This window comes from Anopheles merus, chromosome 2R (genome assembly GCF_017562075.2).
Source record: "Anopheles merus strain MAF chromosome 2R, AmerM5.1, whole genome shotgun sequence".
Lineage (NCBI taxonomy): Eukaryota > Metazoa > Arthropoda > Insecta > Diptera > Culicidae > Anopheles > Anopheles merus.
Genome location: NC_054082.1, coordinates 21,277,281 through 21,287,010, shown reverse-complemented (window position 1 = coordinate 21,287,010; position 9,730 = coordinate 21,277,281). Strand labels below are relative to the sequence as shown.

General features: G+C 47.2%; 1 protein-coding gene across 6 annotated transcripts in view; it reads right to left on the bottom strand.

Moving 5' to 3' along the window:
- Positions 1–211: 211 nt before the first annotated feature.
- The window catches only part of LOC121589581 (GATA-binding factor A), a 35,245-nt gene continuing 25,726 nt past the window's right edge, over positions 212–9,730 (bottom strand). For 2 of the 6 annotated variants that reach the window (XM_041908609.1, XM_041908603.1), the window contains exons 2-6: positions 4,032–4,286; positions 3,742–3,846; positions 3,183–3,361; positions 1,995–2,262; positions 212–1,922 (exon numbers count right to left, since the gene is read on the bottom strand). In XM_041908609.1, coding sequence (XP_041764543.1) covers positions 1,075–1,922; positions 1,995–2,262; positions 3,183–3,361; positions 3,742–3,846; positions 4,032–4,245 — 1,614 coding nt within the window. In that variant the 5' untranslated portion in view covers positions 4,246–4,286 and the 3' untranslated portion in view covers positions 212–1,074. Of the gene's footprint in view, positions 1,923–1,994; positions 2,263–3,182; positions 3,362–3,727; positions 3,847–4,031; positions 4,287–9,730 lie in introns of all 6 variants that reach the window. The other 4 variants (XM_041908604.1, XM_041908605.1, XM_041908606.1 and 1 more) reach the window with 4 other exon arrangements.

Below are 9,730 nucleotides of genomic sequence, written 5' to 3'. Positions count from 1 at the left end.
CAAGTAACGTTCCCCAGTAACGCTATGTAACGCTACTTGTTGCCCATCGTTGCCCACATCTCTATTCATGTAATTCACATGTAATTTAACTTATACGCACTAAATTACGATAAAAGAGAAACGTGTTCGTAACATACTTCAATAACACACACCAACTAGAAGACTCAATTTTTCACCAATAATCATACATAAACCCCAGTTTTTACAGTCCATCTGCCTCAAATAGTGCTTTATTTTCCAATACTTTTGTTTTTACTGCAATGCAAATTACCACTAATACCGTACGTTACGCATCGTAATACAGTTCTCGTTGCGCTAGCGGCATATATTAAATATGTTGCTACCGGTTACGCTTCCTACCGCTAGGTGCTTACACGCTAAAGTCCACTAAAAACCAAACTATCTTCTTATTGCAGCGCCAAAGCAAATGCACAACGCCGAGCGCATGCTACTGCTGCTCGGCGCTCCTAGAGCAGGCGTCTAACCTAAGTGTAACGATACTCGCTTGCAGTAGTGCTCATTTCAAGGAATGCAAATGTGAACAGTTCTTCTCGCATCAAACACGCCAAATATGTAAAATGAATGCACATTCGTAGCTTAATCTTTCGTACCCTAAACGTAACACCTCTTCGGGGTAGTGCGGGAAGAGAAGATCATATATATTTACAAAACTATCCTCTTCTTATCGTAATGTATAAAAATTGCATTTCGTGTATTTGTAACAGTTAGATGAGGCACTGGTTTCCTCTGTTCTGCTTCGTCTTACAGTAATACGATTAAAATACTTGCATAGATACTTTTGCCCTGTTTTGCACAGCTCAGAACCGTGCCTCAGTGTAAGTACGGTACATTCTTCTCGATCCACTACTTTACAGCTTAAAGGGGGGACTCTACTACCTTATCTGTCAACTTTACAGTGCAAATGGGATAAACACTGTCTCAGCTCGTCCTCAAACTAAACTCCTTATCCTAGCACGCGATTGTGGCAAGCAAGCAACAAGCGAGGAACTTCGAATGGAATTTCTTGCACAAACGTGTCAGTACTCATACTCTAGCCCCGGGAACCACGCTACCTTACGACGATGCCATCAGCTTGGCCGCCTGTATAACATTATGCTGATGGTGGTACCCGGCCAAATCGGCCGCCGTCGGATGATGATGATGGTGATGGTGATGATGGTGCGGATGGGCATGATGGGAATGGGTTAGGGACGCCCCATTCACCGTGCTGCCCATCCCGGGCGACACATGGTGCGGGCTGTGGTGGGAGTGCAGCGAACTGAACCCACCGCTAAAGTACCCGCTCTGGAGGCAGTTGTTCATGTAGTCCCCGTACCCGTTGCTGGACGGGACGGATGTCGGTGTGGTGGACGCACCGCCGAGCGGGTTCGATTCCGATTTGATCTGCCCGAAGGGAGTTTGGTTGCCGCCCGCATTGTTCTGGGTGTTTCCGAGCGCGCCAAGGTTCGATGGTGTATTGGAACCACCGCCCCCAGCCCCACCATTGTTGTTGCCCGGTAGGTTGGATCCACCCGTGGGATGATTGTTACCGTACCCGTTTACCGGCGAATGGCTGTGCTGTGTCGACAGCGAGTTCGAGCTCGGCGTCGTGTAGATGTGGGACGAATTCAAGCCAGCGGTAGTGTGCTGCTGATGAGCGGACGAGGACACGATACTGCCCGGCACGCCGCCGAGCGATCCGGGCGGTGACAGGGCCGACAGATCGTACTTGCCGACCAGCGAGCCGAGCGTACCGGCGCTACCTCCGTGATGGGCCGATCCGAGCGACGAGCCCAGCCCGTACGACTGACCATGGTGGGGCGAGATGTGCAGCGAGCGGATTGCGGGCGACGAAAGGTTCTGCGATTTCGGACTGCCCGTGAGATTCTTCGAGTTGCCGTTCCGGTCAGTTTGCAGCAGGCCTGTGCGAAGCAAATGGATGTTGTCAGCTTTGATTGACCTTGTGGGAACTTGTGTGCCATTAAACCACTTACCGTCACCAATTCCACCATCGTCCTTTTTGCCACCGACCAGTGCCATCACGTCCGCCGACCCACCGGAGCCGCCCGTTTTCTTTGGCTTGCGCTTGCGCGTCTGTATGCCATCCTTGCGCATTGCCAGTGGTCGGTTGACGCCGTGCAGCTTGAAGTACAGCCCGCAAGCGTTACACACCGGTTCGCCGTCGTTGTTGCGTCGCCAGAGCGTGGTCGTGCGCGTGCCACAGTTCGTACAGCACAGGCCTAGCCGTCGCGTGGCCGTCTGCTAAAAGAACGAAATTGAGATTGCCATGGAAGAGAAAGAAAAACAAAAAAAAACAGCAAAGTGCTCATATTAGTTATGACTGTTTTAGGCGGTTGTCGAATCGAAAGCACCCGCCCCTCATGTATGCAACTCTGCGAGCCAACTTCAACACCGGCAACCTGCGTGCAGGGTGTGCAGCTGAAATGTGTGGAGCCCAATGTGAATGCTTCTTTAGCTACTTTGAATGATCCTGCTCTAGCTCTGCTGGTTGGGTTATTGATATTTTAGTCGCACGATTTTTCAGACAAACCTAACTTCTTCAAAATGAACCAATCCTCCCTGAACTACTGTATGAAACGTTGAACTTGTTATTGATTTTATTAGGCAATAATAAACTTTAAAACGATTTTTCCATAATTCTTTTTTCTTTTTTATTTTTTTTTTATTTTGGTAGGAAATATTAAATTCACTTATTTGTCAGAAATTTACATTGATGGAAAAAGAGCATTGGGAATCTTCGTCCAAAACGTGACTTGGCACGCTCGCTAGATGGCAGCACCAATCTAGCAAAGACAAGACCCGCTCCGACAACTAAATCTTCCGACAACTCGTACAACGGTCAAATCGCATCTCAAAAAGCGGCAAATTTCGTTTGGTATATTTTTTTTTTAATTTACCTCAGTTGCATTAGAACAGATTTACTACAATAAAATAGATCTTCATTTTTTCGATAACTGTATGTGTGAAATTCTGACGAAAAACGACCAGTTATAACAAGTTCCGGGACAACACAGTTCGCCTATCTTTCCCCTTCAACCCTTTCCCATACCTTTCCCATTCCTGCCTAGCCTGCCCCTCTACGCGCTATCGCTCAGTGTAACACACGTACGAACTAAACAGTTAATGGACAGAAACATGTGGTAAGGAAATTGGATACTCACACTCACCAGTCTCTTGCTGGGCTTTATCAACGGACGGTTCATACCGTTCATCTTGTGATAGAGCCCGCATGCATTGCAGAGATAGTGGCCGGTGCCGTCCCGACGCCAGAGCGGTGTTGAAATGGCCCCACAATTCACACATTCTCTTCCCTCGCCGAATTGGAAATCCATTGCGCTGTCTGCGTGTTGGTAAATGCGTGTGCGTGATTTCGATTCGCAACAAAAAAGCGCGAGAAGAAGGGTTTTGCGTTTGGGTTTCGGGGTTCATTCGCGTAACGTTTTGAGGGACATTAAGTGATTATGAGTTTTCCCATTGGGTTTGGGATTTATTTTTTGCGAGAATGAGAGAGAGAGAGAGAGATTGAGTGAATGCGCACGCGTTTAGAACGTGAATGTGGAGCCATCGCCACGATTCCGCGCAAAAGGGGGTCCACGCGGTACCGGAGCAGAACACGGGACGCAAAGCAACGACAATTAAACAAAAACCGGGGAGGGAAAGAGAAAAGTGTGTTTTAGTATGATTTATTCGCTCTAGTTGCTATTACCTTCTTCAAATTACCATATGGCGAGGTGCGCTGAAAGCCGGTCGGATCGTAGGCGCGCCAGGAACCCATCATCACGTTCTGCGCGTAAAACTGCGGTGGAAGCTGCGTATGCGTCGTGCCTGTGTTTGCGGGAGCGAGGGAAAGAAACCGTCCAACAGGCAGGGAGGTAAGCAAGAGAAAAAAGAACCAAAAGCAAGTTAGGTACACACTGGCTGGCAAAGAAACTCCCTCCCCACCGAACGACCAAATAGCAAATGGTGGACCATCGGCCGTCGTTTGCAAAACAGGTCGCCGGCGAACTTACCGAATCCATCCGTCGGCCAGCCATTTTGTGCGGAAAAGTTGGCCGAATGGGCACCGTACTGGGAATGGGGCAGGGCACGGCTCGAGGGCACGTAGACGGGCGCGTTGGCGGCTGCGGCTGCCGCTGCCGCCGCGGACTGATGGTAGGAGCCCGTGTTGCCGGTTGCGACCACAGCTGCCGTCATGTCGGAGTATGCGGCAGACGTGTGAAACATGATCCTAGCCGGAATGGTGCCACTCGTCTCTGCTACTACGTCTGCAGGAAAAGTATGATGGAAATAGAGAGAAAATTAATTGCCTTACAGCACAAGCATGTTAGGGGCGATGCCGGTAGCAAGGCACGAGCTGGCGTGCGGACGATCGTGTGATGAAACCGGGGGAATGTGAGCTATTTACGCCACCGTCTTGCAAATGAGCTGAACACGTAGTTCACAACCCCTTTATCGGCCCTGCTGCACCTGCATCGTGGGAGGCCTTCCAGCTCTCAGAACACCGACATCACATTCATGGTTAGACAAATTATGTACATTTTTTTCTTCTAGTTTTCTTTTCAATGTGACCTTTATGCACGAGAATGCTCCAGCTGCTGGTGGTACTGGGTGTTAGAAGTATTAATATCTGCGTCGGAAACTAAGCGTAACATCGCGGGAAAACGGGAGTTCAAAATCGTTTGCTAACGGGACACATTTGGTTTTGATGTTGGTTTTGATGTTGTTGGATATCTTAACCAATTATAAAGGCTTTTGGTAGACTATTTGTGGTTTGTGCTACCTTATCCGTGGGATGGATTTCATGCTAAAGCCTCCATAATATGGCCTTAGCAAAGATTTCATTCTCAAAGGTGAAATGAATCCGAAAGTAAAAGCAGTACTCCTGATTTGCACACAAAATTTTAAATTACACTTAATAAACAGTAAAACTAAATTACCTACAAACTGTGACCCAAAATAATCTGCTTCAGTGCATTCCTTCGGTTTTAAAATCTACCATAAAACTCAAACCGAACTCCAAAATCAAAATAATTTCATCGTTTTTAAAGCACTCCCATTTCCTCCCGATAATTCGATCGTGCCCAAACGGAAGAAGACACCGTGTCTGGAGGCAGAGAGGGACCAGAGCAGGCTAACAAATGCTCCCCGCTCGCCCCCTCTCCCCTCTATTTGATCGAATGTTTCTTGGAAAGCATCAGAATCGCTCATCGTTCGCCCATAAATTGGAATTAAGATTAGCGACGCCAAATCTCCATTTTGTGCCCGAGAATGAATCGGCCATGCCATCACAAAGATCACAGTTCATTTCCTCGATAGGTCGGCCGATTTGCGATGCAGAAGAACACCGACCAACGTATGCGCAATGCAAAAAAAAGTCTGCCACAAACAACTGCCAACAGCACGAGTTTAATCGAAGGCACGTTACAAACGCCATTAGACGCCATTTGGTCCTGCTTCGCTTGCTCGCTCGCTGCGCAGTGCGCACGTCCCTTATCGCATCCATGCAGCTCCACTAAACTTTGCTATCGCGCATGTGGACACTAATTTTGGTAAGCAAAGAAAAGGTTGTCCCGCACACTCACTATCAGGGTCTGGAAAGCGTGCTGGATATACATAGTTGCGCTCCTGGGCACACGTTACTACGGTTTCACCGATCCATGCCAAGGGAGGCCCCCTCCTTCGTACGGAGGATCCGTTACGAGGTTGGTGGTGGTCGTTATCGCAAACCGAGCCACGTACCACGTGTTCGAAAGGGGAAGGCAAAACAGGCAGCTACAAACTGGTCGCCCTTGCTTGCCCGCCACGATAAGGATGACAAAAACCAGACCTTAAACAATAAGACTGGTCGACCAGTGAGGCGTACCAATTTAAAGGAAAACAAAACTGGAATCATAATGAACCGAGAACAACCGAAACGATCAGACCGGAGAGAACCCGTACACCAGCATATCTGTGTGATAAGCGACAGACAGTTTCCAACAACGCACCAGCGGAACAATTGAACGGGGTGAACTGACGCCCGTTGCTTCGTTGCCGCTGTTTCTTCTTCCTTTTTATTCAAAATTCATAACTTCCGCCCCCGGAGCACTAAATTGAGCGGAAGGGGGAGTGCGCCATCCCATTACCAGCACACCATTATGATAAGCCCGCACAAGTGCTGGAAAGTGCCGACGCACGGAACAACAATCCACGGTACGACACGCTGCACGGATGGATGAACTTACTCGCCTCGGTAACGGGAACCGCATTACCCCGTCGATCGTCAGGTACGGGGAGCATTCTGATCGGTGTGGGCTCATCGGAACAGAATTGGCGCAGCAGTCAAATGTTGTCCTCTGTAGCGCGCACCGTACCGTAACGCTGCGGGTTCTAGAAGGCAAGACGTTGCGGATCGTCCACCTCAGTACCCGTTCCTATGAGTACTGCAGCTCTGTACTATATGTGGGTAGCTTTTCCAGGTTTCACGCAACCCAGCTCGAAGTCTTACTCGGCGGGTGCAAGGGCGACTGCAAAAACCGTTTCCTTGAAACGATTCTGTACACCCTGACAACTACTACCGATCACGGTTTACCGACTATGCCGTTTCTACTCTTCCCGCTCAATCATACAACCGATGTGCACACGTGCATGCAGAAGTATCGCTGTTGCGTTGTTCCACCACTGCACTATCACGTTTTGAGTGTCTCATCAACACCCCTGAAAGCTGCTGGTTATTGTGCGTCAGGAAAGTTACGCCTTCAAAGCTCTTCCCCGATTGCTGTCAAACCGTGTGTCACTTTCTAGCCGAGCGATACCACCATGGTTTGACACGCTTCGGCACGAGGGAGGAAACGTGATCTGCTACGAGATCGTTATCAGGTGCGATAAATATCTCACTATCGTGCGGTCGTCAGATTGTGCTATCTAGCATGTCTCGCTTGCGGCCTGACAGATGACATGTGTTTTAGCACCGGCTTTTTTCTCTTCTTTTTTTTTTGTTGCTCCTGTTATCTAGCGATCTCCGAAGCGATCCGTTTGACCGATTACCGAATTGCTACCGGCTGCAGGAAGGTATCAGTAGTACACGTACCGTACACGATTGGATGTTACTGTAAATGATTATCATAATTACATGCCGCATTTGAATGATCGGACACTACGTGCAATGGCAATGATATTTTGTATTATTTGCTTCTGTCGTGTGAGTTATTTGTGAGTCCCACATCAAAATGACTCAGAAGACTTTATTAACCACATAACAGAACATAAAACCTTGAAATAGTGGTCAATATGTACAGTACGTTATTTCGAGGATCGATCGAGTGTATCTGTGCATTTATTAAAATTATTTATTATGACAATAGAGCCAAATTAATCGACATTTAAAACTACAATTAGTAATTAATAGCTTAAAAATATACCAATCATTTCCAGTTACAGAGAAACAATTCCAAATTAAAATGTAACAATTGATCAAAAATACAGCAAAAAGTGTTTCCAACAAAATCTGCTCACTTAACAGCCAATTGAATTTCAACAGAACTCAAAAGGCTACGATGCGAAACCCTAGTATCAATACTATGATTATAATAAAGTAAAGTAGTAATGCAATGCATAGTATGAAGTAAAATGTTTGGAGTAAACAATAAATCCTTACCGTCAATGCATCGTAAAATGGCAATAATATGATGGCATGGTGGCGATTGAACAATAGTTAAAGCTACTTTATTCTATACATAAACTAGACTTTACCAGAAATAAATAGATTTAATTACAGAAATAAATAAGTTTTCGTAAAAATATCATCTACATATGACCTTAGCACTATATATCGTTGTTCGAATTTCTTGTTTGCAATCAAACCAATTTTAAGGTTAAAAACAGGCTTCTTTCACTGTGATAAACATTTATTCAGATCTATTTCCAATTTAAAAAAAACTGAAACGTAAAGGACTAAGCCCAATAGAACGAGCAGCAAACTTGCAAACTTCAATGCCCATTCGTGCCCATTTTTATTGTTGTTGTTGTTTTTGTTTTTCCTTCAGCATGATGAATTGAATACGGCAAAAACTCCGGACCTATGCTACATACCTGACCGCAAAAATGCTCCCCAAAAAGAACGCCTGAGCGCGCTAAGGTGCACATACATTTCGGTGCATTTCAGGCCGCCGCAACCCAACACTTTCACACCGCATACCGCCCTAAGTTGCACTCGCAAGGCTGACAATCAGGCTGACCCGATAAGTGTTTGGCGCACGATGCAAACGATCAACCGATGGTGGTCACACCGGGGCAACACGGACGGAACAAAAAGGCAAACGTGTCTCGCGGCGTCCCGAACATAAAACAGATTCTTTCCATTAAGGTTCTTATCGAACGGGTACGAGGCGCCACTCGGCGTGCCTGCCCCCTGTGTTGCCCTTCGCATCCCGCGCTTTCCGAGGGTGAACTCTTGAGAATTCGTTCATTTGCCCCGGGGTCCACCCGCCTGTCTCTCTCTCTCTCTCTCTCTGCTTACTGTTTCAGGTAACCTTCCGAAACACCCTTAGCATCCATAAGGCTGGTAATATTCCCCCCTCCGTACGTATTGATCGTATGGCTGTCATCAACTCCTACCCGTTACCCAATGATACGGTCACGTTTTTCCGATCTTCGGTTCCGGTGCTCTTTTTTTTTTTACTTTCCTTCTCCCATCTCCCTATCCCTTACTTCAAAGCAATTCAAACGACACTGCCTGCTGTCCACGCGCTCAGCCAGCGAAAGGGCAACATAACAGCGAGCATAGCCGCGTTTGCAGCCGCATTTCCACCAATAGGAACGGACTGCACCAACTCGATCGCGAGTTCACCCCGGCGGCGGCGCACCACGCCGACGCGGACGGAAAAGAAACGGGAACAGTTCGAGCGCAGCACCAGAAAACCCAGCCGCAAGACAAAGCTCACCATAGGGCGACAGCTTTTATTCTCGCCCCTTTTGTATCCGCATTTCGTTCGGTCTCGGTGCGGTGGAACCTCCGCCACCGACTGCACGCGCCTCCTGCACCAGCGAACGACGGAATCGATGGAATAAATGCGATGAAAGATGAAGATTCCGGAGATTTCGTGTTTCCACCCGTTTCGCCGTCGCTTGGGGTGAAGCAAACCCTATCCGCCTTCGACCTACGCGTTCGAAACTGGCCAATGATGGTAAAGCAGACCGGATTGCCATTCCCGGGGTTTGCCTCGTACGTGTTTTCTTTTAAAACGTTCTTCCCATTCCCAGGCACATTTGCACTGTTCCCGGTGCATCCCTTTTCTGCTGCGCATTTGCATGGATCGCGGTCGGCTTATGGATTGCTTTTTTTTTTGCTCCCCAAGCGATCGCTCGATACTTATACAGTGGCAAAGGGCTAGCCAGACAACCGTGGCGGTGTGGGGAGCACTGGCTAAAGTATGGCGACGGATAATTTATTATGCACAGTTGCGGCCATAAATTATAATCCTTTGACAAATATGATCTCGTTTGGTACAAAACAAAAGTAGGAAATGGGGTTTTTTGGTGCATTTTGTTTTTTGTTGCTTTTTTGTTCCCTGGATCGAACGCACGTTGTATAAATAACTTGTTTTATTTTTATATACTTCAAAGAATAAAATTAAAAAATTATTCATGTAGCGAATAATGTAAAGCTTTTTTATGTAATGAAGCTGCAAAACTCTTTTCTATTTTATAAGACGATTTTCTTATGTGTTGT